This window comes from Pantherophis guttatus, chromosome 2, assembly GCF_059756535.1.
Source record: "Pantherophis guttatus breed Tessera chromosome 2, ASM5975653v1, whole genome shotgun sequence".
Lineage (NCBI taxonomy): Eukaryota > Metazoa > Chordata > Lepidosauria > Squamata > Colubridae > Pantherophis > Pantherophis guttatus.
Window position 1 is genome coordinate 193827447 of NC_142064.1, and position 14177 is coordinate 193841623.

At 34.5% G+C, this 14177-nt stretch overlaps 1 protein-coding gene across 2 annotated transcripts in view; it reads right to left on the reverse strand.

The window, feature by feature from the left end:
- The window catches only part of TRPC7 (transient receptor potential cation channel subfamily C member 7), a 137658-nt gene extending 135109 nt beyond the window's left edge, over positions 1-2549 (reverse strand). For both annotated transcript variants that reach the window (XM_087887464.1, XM_034403511.2), the window contains exon 1: positions 1797-2549. In XM_087887464.1, coding sequence (XP_087743590.1) covers positions 1797-2549 — 753 coding nt within the window. The remainder of the gene's footprint in view (positions 1-1796) is intronic.
- Between the last annotated feature and the right edge of the window lie 11628 nt (positions 2550-14177).

Sequence of the window (14177 nt, forward strand, 5' to 3'; positions counted from 1 at the left end):
CAACTATGATTATGTTTACAGTCTTAACCTCGGCTTTCCTTCGCTTTACAGACCTGTGAAGAGCATCAATGTGAGGATTGGTCACAAAGTTACTTTTTCATCATTATTGTAATGAACAGTCACTATATGGGGCAGTTGGTAAACAAGGACTAACTACACTCCTTAATTTCATACTTTAATTCCAATATTTGCATGCAATCTTTCAAGTAAAATTGGCAATATACTGTTATCATTGTCTTTCTCCTAATAGTCCTTCCTGAAGTCATTTTTATTGCATAAAACTTACTTGACTTTCTTTTTAAGCTAACAGAAATCAGACCTCTTGACTACTTTGTGCCCACAGCCATGACTTTCTCATGTCAATTATTTCTCCATCAAAAGTAATATAGGCAAAATATTCCAGTATTTGTGTCCTAGCGCTCAATTCTGACTCTCCCATTTCATTTTAAATATGATTTATATCCCCTTCTCATTTCTATACTAGGGTTTAGCCTGAGGTAATGAAACCTTAGGAAAGTATGTGTTTAAGCCCATCTGAACACATTTAAACTACCTGGGTACTGATGAAAGGCATTTATGGTTATGTCATAAGCTGAGGTTATAGCATGAACAAATGCATCCCAAGACACCACCAACAAAATCTCATTGTCTTGCTAAGGTATCCTCTCCATGCAACCACCAAGCTAAAAACATGTAAGTTGTACTTAGACATTAAATAAGTGTGACATCTCTGGCTTCTAGGTTATATGAATCACATTTCACTAGCATCAGAATGGTACCTGGCTCCAAATAGCACAAAGAGAAATGTGCACGATAAACAGAAGCAACGGGCAAGATGCAATTCTGACAATCCCAAAACAAAATGAGTCGGGGACCTAAAAATCAATAATATCAAAGAACACCCAAAACTAAGGAAACAGTCACATAAATAGGAGTGTTAATGCTTTAATTTCAATGCTTGCAATCTTTCAAGTAAAATTGGTAATATTCTGTTATTATTGTCTTTCTCATAACAGTCCTGCCTTAAGTCATTTTAAGGGTGAATAATAGACTGATAAGTGACTAAACATCAAACTAAGGCTTTAAAAAAAGTTTTAAAGAATGAACCTTTCAGTCTCTCTTTCATGCTTTACTTTTTAATAAAATACAGACAGCCACAGTGATTTTTCACAGCAAGTTTTTTTTTTAAAAAAAAAAACAGTCTGTAAAATATGTATCTTTTTACAACTGGAAAATCTCAAAATATTATGTTCTGTCAACCTGTCAAGTGGAAATTCTTTTCTCAGCATAAAGATGTAGAAGAAAACAAGGTTGAAATCAGATTTCCTGTTACTGACTTTATTTTATACAGACTTTTTTTTTCCTTTAAAGGAAGAATATATTGCATATGTATTTCAGATGGCTGGCTCAAGTCAAGGTCACCACTAAAGAATGCAGGTAAGAAAATCTAATATTTTTTTTTGTTCGTGCTGCAGGCCAATAGACTTCCCTTCCAAAACTTCTCTTGGTTTCTGGAAATGTGAAGTCCATTGTCATGGACAGTAGCTTCCTCCTCTGAAGCTGAATGGAAACTTTGTACATCAATTTCAGAAGAGTTGCAGCGGGGTCAAAAAAATAGGTATATTTTTCCTCCCATTCCCCCTGGTCTTTTCACCATGGTGCCATTTGAAAAACAGAACATAACATTTCCATGCATATACTAAACATATAATCTAATCTAGACCAAGGGTTATTGTGAGCGCACAAAAAGCAATTGGACAAAATAAAGGTATAAGTATAGAGGTTTTCTACATTACCTTGAATTCTGTCTCAATGTTGGCTAGTCTTGCCAGCTCATTGCTTAACTCTAAAGCTGTAAGGACAGGGTCTTCACTAGATAGAGACAAATAAGCCGCACTTGCTAATCCTTTGTAGGCATTCATTCTTGATCGAGAATGACTGAATGAGTCTTTTCTTTGCTTCTCATTGCATTCATTGCATTTACAGAAGTAGTCATGAGGTCTTTCTATCCGTGCCCCTTTCAGTAACAATATATGAACAATTTCATATTCTTGGCAATGAGCAGCAAGTATAATAGGCGTGATATCATGGGAAAAGCGTGTTCCATCTTCATCATAAGCATAAAAATCATCGTCTCGTAATTCTTGCTCGAGTGGGCTTAGAGTGAGACGCTGCCCTTGTGCAAAGGCTGGATGGTTCAATATTGCTTCCACAATCCGTACATATCCTTTACTGATGGCTAACAATAGGGCATCTCCAACCCTTGCTAAATTGTCTTTCTTTAGAAGAAGTTCGGTGACTTCCAGATGTTCATTGCCAACTGCCAATTGCAGGGCATTTTGTCCCATGTAATCAACACAATTGAAATTCAATGTTTTGGATTCCTCTAGCATTTTCCGTACCACTGGGATGTTGCCATATTCTGCTGAGTCCAAGAAACGTTCTTCCTCAGATGTCAAATTGGTGCCTTTCTCATTGAACATGTAGGCTGGGCCTCGGATGGCCTGCCTCCTCCCTTTCTCCCGGAGGGTGGTGTGTCGCCGATGCATGTTTGTGGGATGAGGTACTCAAGCCTGGATGGAAATAATGGAACACAGTAAAACAAGATTGTTTATAATAATTTGATTGGCCGAATATTAAATCCACAGATTTTCCACATTCAGTATTGAAGAGCGTTTGAAGGAATTTACTGTTCAATTGAAATTGATATGTGCTTGACTAGATTAGCTCTTTTATACAGCAACATTCAAACAGAGCAACATTCTGCATGTTTTACAGAAATCTGCATGATTCCAGTAAACCTATTATAAGTTTCAGCTAGAATCAAATGCTTGCTAAAGCTAAGAATAAATGGAGTGTTGTTAATTAATATAAGCGTAAATAAAACCACTAAAAATAAAAATAAAGCTGGTAAGTCATAAAGCCCAGCCGCCTGTATATTTTATGAGATTCACATTTGTATGTTTTGTTCCAAATCAAGTAGTTCAAAGTAAGTAATTATTCTCTGAATGTGTAATGGTCTCTCATTTCTAAGTTAATAGTTCAATAAGTAACCTTCTTTAAAGGAATAAAATTCAAGGAGATGACACACCTCAAAGTCCTCACATGATCTTCCTCAGGACAACGTGGTTTAGCATATTTCTGTTGTGACCTAGGCTTCCTGAGAAAGTATAAATCACAATCTTAATCCCAAAAAACCTCTTTTATTGAGACAGCTGTGAATTATGGTCATTCACAGCCCGTAATGATTCACAGTCTGTGAAGATTCCGACAGATGTCTGCTCAAGTTGACACAATCTTTCATAGTAATGTTGATAAGCACCCACCTTTATCTCCCTTGAAACGCTGCCAGAGATTTAATTGTCAATTAGTTTTGCAAGGCCAAACAGAGCACAGAGTCAAATGGACTTCTCAGAGCTTGAATTGACTATATGAACTAATTGCTTCCTGCAAAGGCTCATGTCTGTTTGATCCTCTTTTATGTTTTATGGGAGGGAGCAATCATCTCAAAGCCTTACTCCCGAGTTGCCCTTTTTTTTCTTAATTGTTCTTGCCTTCTGGCAGCTCTGCGCATGCGCACACTAGGAACAGGCTCGCACTGTTCTTCTGCCTCGCTGATGTCAGATTCCAGAGGCTCCGGAGGCAACACGTAACTACCAGATGGCCCTGGCCTCCGCTCTGCCTCTGACACAGAGCCCTCATCCGAGCCTTCCCCAGACTCCGGGACTGGCCCATATTCCTCCCCAACCTCCTCACTCTCCGAATCTGCTGCCAGCTCTGCTGGCCACTGGCGGGCCACAACAATTTCCAAATTGCAAAAAGCAGGATGACAAGATACAATAAGCCAAAATTATACATTAAAGTTGAATGGAGTATATAAAGTCAAATGGGCCTATATTGTACTGGACTGTACGTCTGAATTTAGGATGAAGGAGCCATGGAACAATTGTGATAATAGTCATGCCAAAGGCTACAAATGAATAATTCTAACTGATACCATAATTTGAATGATATTTGGCTATGATTTATTCCACTAGACTTTGTTTTCATTTTATAACATCTTCAAAAAAAAAATACTTTATTGTTTGTGTTTAGTATTGTCTAACTCCTACTTACACAGTCAAAGCTATCAAATCAGATTTGAATTTTGAGTGAAGACTTGAAATCTACACACAATGTTGCAGCTCTTAGAAGAAATTGAGTGGTTTTGGTAAGCATACTACTACTACTTGGAATAATCCCAGCAGAAATTAAATGCTGATGAAAAAACACAAGACATAACTGTTTATAATGACATTATTTTTCCAGATCCTCAGCAAGTTTACAAAATATTGTTGGAAACCTGAAAATGTAAAATAATTTATAAGCCACACTGTCTCTTTGAAGTCATTAATCTGAGTTATGGATTCCTAAATTTGCTCATATTTTCCCTGCAGAAATGTCATGCTTCCTTTTAAAAACAGAGATGACAAAATGACATACACACCAATGTACATAAAAATGCAAATGTAAATATAAATATTTGATGAACAATTCAGAGGAACTCCAAAATTTTATCATTTTACCAATGTACATTCTTTTGCTGTTGCTGTTGTTGAACGATCAAATTATTATCTAATCAAGTTGTGAGGTTATGATATTTACGGCATCAAATGCAACTAATCAATAGAATGCTTGTTCAACAACTGAACACACAAACGCTGATCCACATGCATGACAGTGGTGACATTTTCTTCAGTATGATTCTAATTCACAATCTGACAGAAGAAAAATTGCTTTCCATTTCTGGACCAAAAGAAGAATAAGTTACTGAACTATGTTGGACAAAGGGTAGATCGAAGTACAACATCCAGAGTAAATAATTTCTGTAGTGGCCTCTGGTATCTCATGCCTTATTTAAACCCTAAGGGAAGATCTGAATTAATTCCATGAAAAGAATCTTTTAACTTTGAAAAGCACGAACAACCAGAGCAGCACAAAGTGACAGAAAGATGTATAAATGAAAAAAATAAATCAGCATTAACTAGAGCAGCCAAACAGTATTTTGCAAATATAAAATACTCATTTGGAGTTTGGCAGGATATTAAGTTAAGATGATAGATAGACAAACAAACAAATAATAGATTGATACGATGATGATGATGATGATGATGATGATGATGATGATGATGATGACAGACAGACAGACAGACAGACAGGCAGACAGACAGACAGACAGACAGACAGACAGACCGACCAACCGACCCCAATTGGCATTTGGTTTTTAGTTAGGTGAAGGGTTCTTTTTCTATGATTTCTATGTTTTTAATACATCCTTTGGACTTTATTGTACTCTATCCAGGGTTTATAAAGACTGCAGAGGGCTATTAATATTGTAAAATGAAACTAATAAAATCATAAATAATATAATTTAAAACAAATCTCCAGACAAACAAACAGAAGACAGAAGACAGAAATGCAGAAACTCTTTTCTGTAGATGAAGAAAACCTTTGAAAAATGGAAGCTCAGGTTTTACTACTTTACTGATATTAATACAGAAGTTTGCACGCTTCTTTGTGTATGTGAGCAATTAAAGTAGTTTCAAATATATGCTGTATATTTTTTTCTTTTGTCTAATGTTATTTTTAAAACACAAATTTCAAGACATGCATAACATTAATGAAAAGTATGGAAATGTTGTAGAATACTATAGAATATCATGGATATTTGCCAAAATCAAAGCTTCTCAAAAGCTGATAGAATCATCTCTTGGCAGTATCAGAATAACAAGCATATTAATTGAGATTGAGAGGCTGTTTCATAAACAATTACTTTCTTTTGCCAATTCTATATGTGTCCTTCACTTCTGAGAAACAAGCTTATTGTTTCCTTTGATACTCTGGGTTCAAAAAAAGGAACGAACAAAAGCATTGGCTAGTTGTCCAATTGTCCAAAATTATCAACAGTTTTACAATCTCTTATCATGTAGAATTTGGGAGTATACTTCATAGAATTCAGAATTGATTCCAATGACATCCTTTAATTGTATTTAATTCGATCTCATCTTTTAACAATGTTTTAACAAACAAAGAGGTTTACTAAACACACACATGAAAAATCCAAATATTTATTCATGTTAAACATATATCATAATCAAGATATATTGCAAGTCAACAGAGGCAGGGAAATGTATAGTGGTCTATTTTCTTTTGGATGGGCTGGAATGGAACAAATACAGTGGTGCTTTTCAGTTGAGTGAAAAATGAATACAATAAGAGCTTTGATATAAATAATAGCAGCAAAAGTATGAAAACACCGATAAAAATAATTCATCATAGGCTTAGAAGCGTCATCAATATCAATTAGTGTAGTCTTCTATTCAGTGCACAATCTACAATACAGGATGCATCTAATAGCAGCTAAGATGCACCAGCTAATATCTTCAATATTGATGTCTTGGATATTGGTTCAAAATTCCTCTCAACCACTGGAACTAACAGTGTAACTTTGAATCAATTAATCTTTCAAAGGGACAACCTTAACAATGGAAAACTAATATTAGATGATTTTTATGTACATGTAATGTTTAAAAGGGGCAGTTTTCAGCACCAGACAGGACACCATTTTGAAATCAGTGACTGTTGCTGTACAGACATTCCTTTTCACTCAGTTCAGTCTATTTGACTGTGAATGTCACGCTCGTGTGAATGAAATTATGAATGAATGAATGGTGCCTTGAGGTTTCAAATAAAATGCAAGATCTAAATGCACTTAATTAATTAAATCAGCAATGCATTTGAATGAGATAGAAGTTCAGAAAAAAATACCCTTTGCACTATGACACAGAATATAATTCCATAATTATAATTGCTACGCAGATGTTCTTTTTTCATGTGGTAATTACCATTCTATGCCACCTTAAAACTTAAGCAATTGTTCATTGTCTTTTACTTTTCTTATGGCAATTTGTAATGGTATAGAGGAAAAAAAAATGTCTAATTCCTATGATAAAACAGCTTAATACTTGTAGATACCCACTTTATGCAGAAGTCTAGATGTCAGCTTTATTATGTAGCACTTTTTACAGATGAAAACTCTACTGTGTTTCTTTACATTTCTAACATTTAAGCAGATATTCCAAAAAGAAATTATTTTCTCTGAATTTACAAATTTGGGGATGCCAGAAACCAGCCTTGGAAGATTGAAATTATTAAAAGGGCAAATATTAAGGAAAATTAATTCTTAGAGGTTCGTATACCCAAAGTGCTTACATTTCTGTAGTAAAAAAAAAAAGTATCATTGAAAATGAAATCAAATGTTTAATTATTAAATTCAATATTTTGCTATTGCATTTAATATTTGAATTTTAAATTACATCAAATAGAAAATTGTCCAGAAAATTAAGTGCAAGGGTCATAGAAATGGAATATTTAGAGATCAATTTCAGCTAAATGGTTTTAACTTGACCAAGTATGGTGTCCTCATTCCTACTCCACAATAATAAATCTGCAGTAGAAAATGTTTTTCTCAACTTTAAATATTTCCAAGAATAATATTTAGCTATCACTGCAGGGATAGTAAAGCTTATTACCCGTCAATAACAGCACATCTTTATGTTGCCATTCTTCTTCTCTTCTGCTTTGGGAATTAATCCCATGTACAGATAGTGAAAGTGATGCATTCTTTTTAAAGTCTAATTATGAGCCTTGATTGCACCCATCTTAACATTTTTGTTTAATGATGCTTTGCATTTAAATTACTCTGTATTTGCATATTTTATGAAGACTGCTAGTGATCAATCTCGTTAGGCAAGCATTTAAGAAAGGGTGCTTTTCTGGGAATAACGTGTTGACATTTGGTGGCATTGAAGAACAATATTTTGATTAAGAATTAGCTTGTCAGTCCTGCTTTTTGTTGTGTTTTGTTGTTAAAGGAACCAGATGATATTGATATCTTTGGCAGGATTCCTCCTGAAAATCAACATATGTGTTCATATAATACATATCAATCATGATTGTCCCTTATGTGGACATAAAACCATCAATCAAGTTTTGACTTTAGTATGAACTTTCTTTAAACCAAACCCAAAGGACTTCATTATCCAGCAAGAGAATAAGAAGCCTAGAACAGTACAAATCAGTGGTAGGTTTCAATTTTTTTTACTACCGGTTCTGTGGGTGTGGCTAGGTGGACGTGGTGTGGCTTGGTGGGTGTGGGCTGGTGGGTGTGGCAGGGGAAGGATACTGTAAAATCTCCATTCCCTCCCCAATCCAAGGGAATGGTTACTGAAAAATCCCCATTTCTTCCTAATCAGTTGGGACTTGGGAGACAGAGAATAGATAGGGGTGGGGCCAGTCAGAGTTTTTACTACCGGTTCTCCAAACTACTCAAAATTTCTGCTACCGGTTCTCCAGAACTGGTCAGAACCTGCTGAAACCCACATCTGGTACAAATCTAGTTAAAAACCATGAATCTCCTTCGCCTTGACATTCTGTAATTATATGAATATTTTTTTTTCATTGAATGCATATCACATTACCCAGTTTCATTTCTCTGGTATACATAAACATGCATGCATGCTTATATTTCCGGAAATTACATGCAAGCAAAACATATGTTTCAGGGGCGTGTTTCAAAATCCATCGCTACTGGTTCGCTCGTGGGTGCTTGCGCGCTTATGCATGTGATGCTTGTGCGCGTGATGTTTCTGCGCATGCACAGAAGCATCCAGGCGGCTGGGCGGAGCCTCCCACTGCTACCACTACTGGTTCACCCGATCTGGGGCAAACCAGTAGCAACCCACCATTAATATGTTCATCTGTGTATACACGCAATATATGTGTGTGTGAGAGACAGACTATGTAAGGATGGATGGATGAGATTTTGTATATGTTCCATATGGATTGGTTAGATGCCATCTTGGTTATTTATACTGTACAACAATTTTAATTGTATTGGTTTAATATTGTGAATTACCCAAAATTGTTTTGGAATCAGATAGTCTCTCTGTCTTCTCTCTCACTGTCTGTCTGACTTCTGTCTGTCTGTCTATCATCTATTATCTGTCTGTCTGTCTGACTGTCCATCCAGGATGGTTGATGTTGATGTTGTTATTATAATTTGTAACATTATTAGGTAAAGTAGTATTTATTCAATTATTTTCACATAATAAATATTTGGAGTCAATGAACAATCAGAAACTTGATGAAAAGGTAAATGAGCGGAAGAGTTTGAGGGACCCTGTTATAGTTGAATGAAAAAAAATATGTTTTCTGTGTAGCACTTTTAACATTGAACATATATATCCAAAATAAGACCATATATTTCCATTAACAAAAATGGGAGTGGGGGGGATTGGGATTAAAGAAAGTAAAATGAAAAGGTTGTACCCATAGTCACATTTTTACTTTATTACCACAGTGATGTGATTAAGAGGAAATATCAAAATATGTGTATCAGATTATCTTGTAATAATAGTTCCTTCCTTACCAGATTTAATATACCGTGCTTTAAAAATATGATTTAATTGAATACATTGTTTTTTCTAGATTTAAAACTGACACTTGCTATACACCACCCAGTATCCTTCTCTGTTTAAAAATGTGAAAAATAAATAAATACAAATAAATAATATAAGCATTGAACTGAACATTGTTCAGTTCTGCATATGATTTATCCACACTTATTTTTGAGAAATTGAAGACTTATTTTTTTAAAAGAGAATTATGTTAGAAGAAATCAAATTATGTTTCAATCACAACTATTAGGTAGCATACCAATTACAGGATTGCAATTGGCCAAACATTTTTTTTTATTTTCTTTCCTCCCAAATTTACAGTAACTATGAAGAGTGCAATTAAGTTCAATGCATACATATGAGGATTAAAAGGAAAGAGAAGTAATTCGTAAAACCACATATTATTAATTCTTTAATAATCCTCCCACACATTAATATATTCATCAGCATAAAACAGTTGGTTTTTTTTATATTTGCCAATGACTGGACTGTCTCTTACACAGTACTAAAATATTTTACTTACTGTATATCAATGCTGAATTTAACATTTGTTCACTGAATCCAGCAAGCTTATCAATATTGCTTATAATATGCTTACAACAATCATCAAGATTTCAAAAAGAAAACTTTCCCAGTGTTACTTCTAGACATTAAACATGTTTTGCTTGAAAAATGCATGCATGATTACTGTGCATGTTGTGTTATCATTATTGCTGTGTTTGTATCCATCTTAACCTTTACTGTTTGGATACAAATCTCCTTACTATTATAGTAGTTCCTAAATCCAACTATGTTATAGGATTATACAATGCAATGAATTATGCAATATGGACTTGTCAATATCTGAATATTCCTGCTTAATTAGATAAATTTTTAATGTTGAACTATATTCCATTCTTATAGAAAGTTTTGTTAAACATTTCTAATTCAGCATACTTTTGCCTTCTGAAACTATATTATTTTAAGTGAACTTTTCCTCTCTTCCTACTATAATAGAAGTATGCAAACTTGATTTACTCTGTTCAAGTAAAATAAAACTTCATTTTGAGCTGTTTCATAAAGGATAGAAGAAAAAAAATTAAAGACTCATTTCATATTAAAACTACTTTTGATGGGAGCAGTGCAAATTGTTGAATCCTGTATTAATAATAATAGTATGGGTAAGAATTTATGAAATACATGTGCCCTCTGATTGCCAATTAGCTTACTATAGGGAAAATAGTTATAAACAAAGAACAATAGGGGTAAAAATCCAAAGAGCTCGAGACTAAAGAACAGCAGTGGCTAAGAAAATAAACCCACAAGGGAACAAAAGGGAAGAAAGTATCATCAGTCAATCTCCCCAAAAGCCTGGACAAAGAGCCAGATCTTTAAAGGCCTTCAGAGTATAGTAGGTCATTCAATTTTCATGAGGGAATCTTGTTCCAGAGAGCAAAAGCTGCTACAGGGAAGGCATGTCTTCCATGGAACCAATAAGTTTGGTTTGGTTAATCAATGGAACCTGGAACACACCAATTTGCCAGTTCGAATTGAGCAGATACTATAGGATGGGTGGGCAGATATTATGGGAGACAGGTTGGTTGATTTCAAACATTATTTTGAAAGTATTAATAGTTCAAAACATTTAGAGAAATATTTGGCTTAAAAAATGTACACCATAAATTCTCTATCATTCCTTCCAATGTACAATATGCATATTATGCTAACTGTATTTCACTGTTTAGACTTCACATGAAACCAAGGTTTTCCAAGGAGTCAGACTAAATATCAAAGAACTCCCTTTACTTCCAAGTATATGCAATAAAAAGAAAGAAAGAGAGCGAGAGAGAGAAAGAGAGAGAGAGAGCGGGAGGGAGGGAGGGAGGAAGGAAGGAAGGAAGGAAGGAAGGAAGGAAGGAAGGAAGGAAGGAAGGAAGGAAGGTTCCTGAATGAGTAGCAGTCTAGACACTTAGGATGGATTTATAAGCTTTATGAACCCTTTGCTTTATGAACCTTTTAATCCTGTTTTTTTCTTTTTCAACTCTACTATTGCATGATGTATGTCTTCCAAAAAGACCTAATATTCACAAATCATATGAGGATTCATGTGAACTTTAAATCTACTGATGAGTCTGTCAACTACCATTTAGTCATTACTTTTACGTTCCACTTCTATCTGATTTATGTCAAAATAATTTATAACTTAATCCTTCTAATATTTAAAGCTTATTCAGATATAGGTCCCACTGAATTCAGAGTAATTTGTTCCAGACAAATGAGGATAGGATTGCAATCTGACTGTACTAAGTACTTAATATACTAGTAATAAGTGATTACAGTCATGGTATTACCAGGAATGAATTGTCTTTTCTTAAACTTTCATAATTTCCATTTTTTTCACCAATTTTCAAGAATATCCTTCATATCCTTCTGAAATAAATAGAAGTATCAGGAGGTCTTTATTCCATATTAGCATACCCATTCAGAAGCAGTAAGTAAATGATGATTGAATAATTATTTTAAAACTAACCATATATACATTGTCATAAATCTTTCAAAGTGCTATTTGTTTTATTTAAAGTCAACTGGAACCTGTCTCCGATTTTTGTTTTAATAAACAATTACATTTTATTTGAAAATAAGACTTTATAAAGGATTTTCAGCAAGAATTTATTTTAATGACATTGTCATTCTGAATTTCATTCATTCCACATTTTCTCACTGTTATGTAAAACACAGAATGAAAAAAATCTAAATACATAGTTTTCCAAGCATAGCATAAAAGTAAATATCCTACTTGTTACATGACTACTTGTTGAAAATTTAGAAGGTTGTGCAGTTATTGGTGTTTCAGGTGGGATATAAAATGAAAGTTAATGCAAAACCAAAATCTCCTTTCTTCTTCAAACTAAGTTTTAAACTGTAATGTTAATACAAATAAAGCTGAAATTCTTCAAATTGAGAACTACATAAATATTGTCCTTAAAAATTAATGTCTTGGCTTAATATCTGTTATTTAGATGGTATATTATAGATATCTCACATGCATATACTACACACACACACAACACATATAGCACACATATGCACAACACATACACAGAAATGCTAAGCAAATAACTTCTCCAGTAGATGGCAGCATAATTTTGACATTGCACCAGGCTCTCTACATATTCCAAACATTCAAAATAAAGATTAGATAGTTCTATAAATCATTTTCTTTCTTTCTTTTTTAACCAGGTATGCTAATGTAACTAGCTAACAATGATCTTTTCTATACTTGAGGAGAAAAAAAAATCAGTACTGTATAAGAATGCTGGCAAAATATGGCTATGGATATAACTGCACTTCCTCTCTTTAGCCAATGTAGCTCACATCATTTTATTTTAAAAGTAAAAAGCCACAAAGAAGAAACATGGAAACTTCCAGACATTACAAAAAAGTGTCAAATTACTTTTGGCTTTATTTCCTGTGTATAGCTAACATACAATTCTGTTTCATCCCATCCACACAAAGTTAGCATGGCTTCTTTCATTTCAGACAAAGAGAGCACCAGTTTCCTAGTGAAATAAAACATACTCTTTTAGAAGGCTTCTATATGAAGGAAAATTTAAAACAACAACAGAAGTCCCAACTTGAATACAACAGTACATTGAGAGGCAACAAAACACAAGACACCCCCAGATCTTTATGAAACATGCCTGGCTATCAAAGAATCGCTTACTTTTATCATAAAAGATGTAGAATCCCTTCCTTTCTAGATGCCTGGAATCCAAGGTTTAACTGCAGGATCGGCGAGCTCCATTCTTGTCGCTCATGTTGGTGAATTGCTGTCCGTGGTGCTGAAAACGTGATTGCATCTGGACAGTTTTCATTTTCAGTGGCAGAAAGGACAAGGTTGAGCGCTTTTATCCCTCATGCTGCAATAGTATACTGAGCTATGGATATACAGCAACATTGTTCTCACCTTCACTGACTAAAGAAAAATTCTTCGGGAATCTAAAGGATTAAATCATGCATGACTCTTGTGTGATTTCCTTCACGCCTTGCTCTTTTGCTTGCTGCTTTGGTAATGAGGTATCTCATCCTCCCTCCCACTCTGGGCTCCTGACTTATATTTCCTCTATGTGTGCTTGGGAATTAGGTGTAATACCCCTCTACTTTTTTCTTGTTTTCAATTATAATATATCAGAAGGAGGAGGAGGAAAGGGAGGAGGAGGAAGAGGAGGAGGAGACCCCTTCATCTCCTTTATCTAATTCAGTAAGATCCCATTCAGTGATCTATTTTTCCTGGCAGGGCTGAAATATACACATGATTTCTGGGAACATATCTATTAAGAATACAAAACAAGGGATAACTTCATTGTTTATCTCTCACATATGTTGCACTGCAGAAATATCCTTCATCAATTATCTTTTGTGATATTTCCCCCCATTTTTCTTCTTTGAACAGAGGAAGCATTCATGATACAGTAATAAAAGTATCAGTGAGACAAAACATTTCATGTCATTCATCTTGAAGTATCTAAAGCAAAACAGTCTTAAAAGAGGTGCCCAGAAGGAAATGCTTTGCGCAAAGTCCCAGTCTGGAATCACATTGCTGCTTACTGGTTATGATGTGCAAAAGTTTATGTCCAATTGTCAAAAAGTGTGAAATATATCTAATTATAAATGAATGTGTGTCCCTTTCTTTCTTAGTAA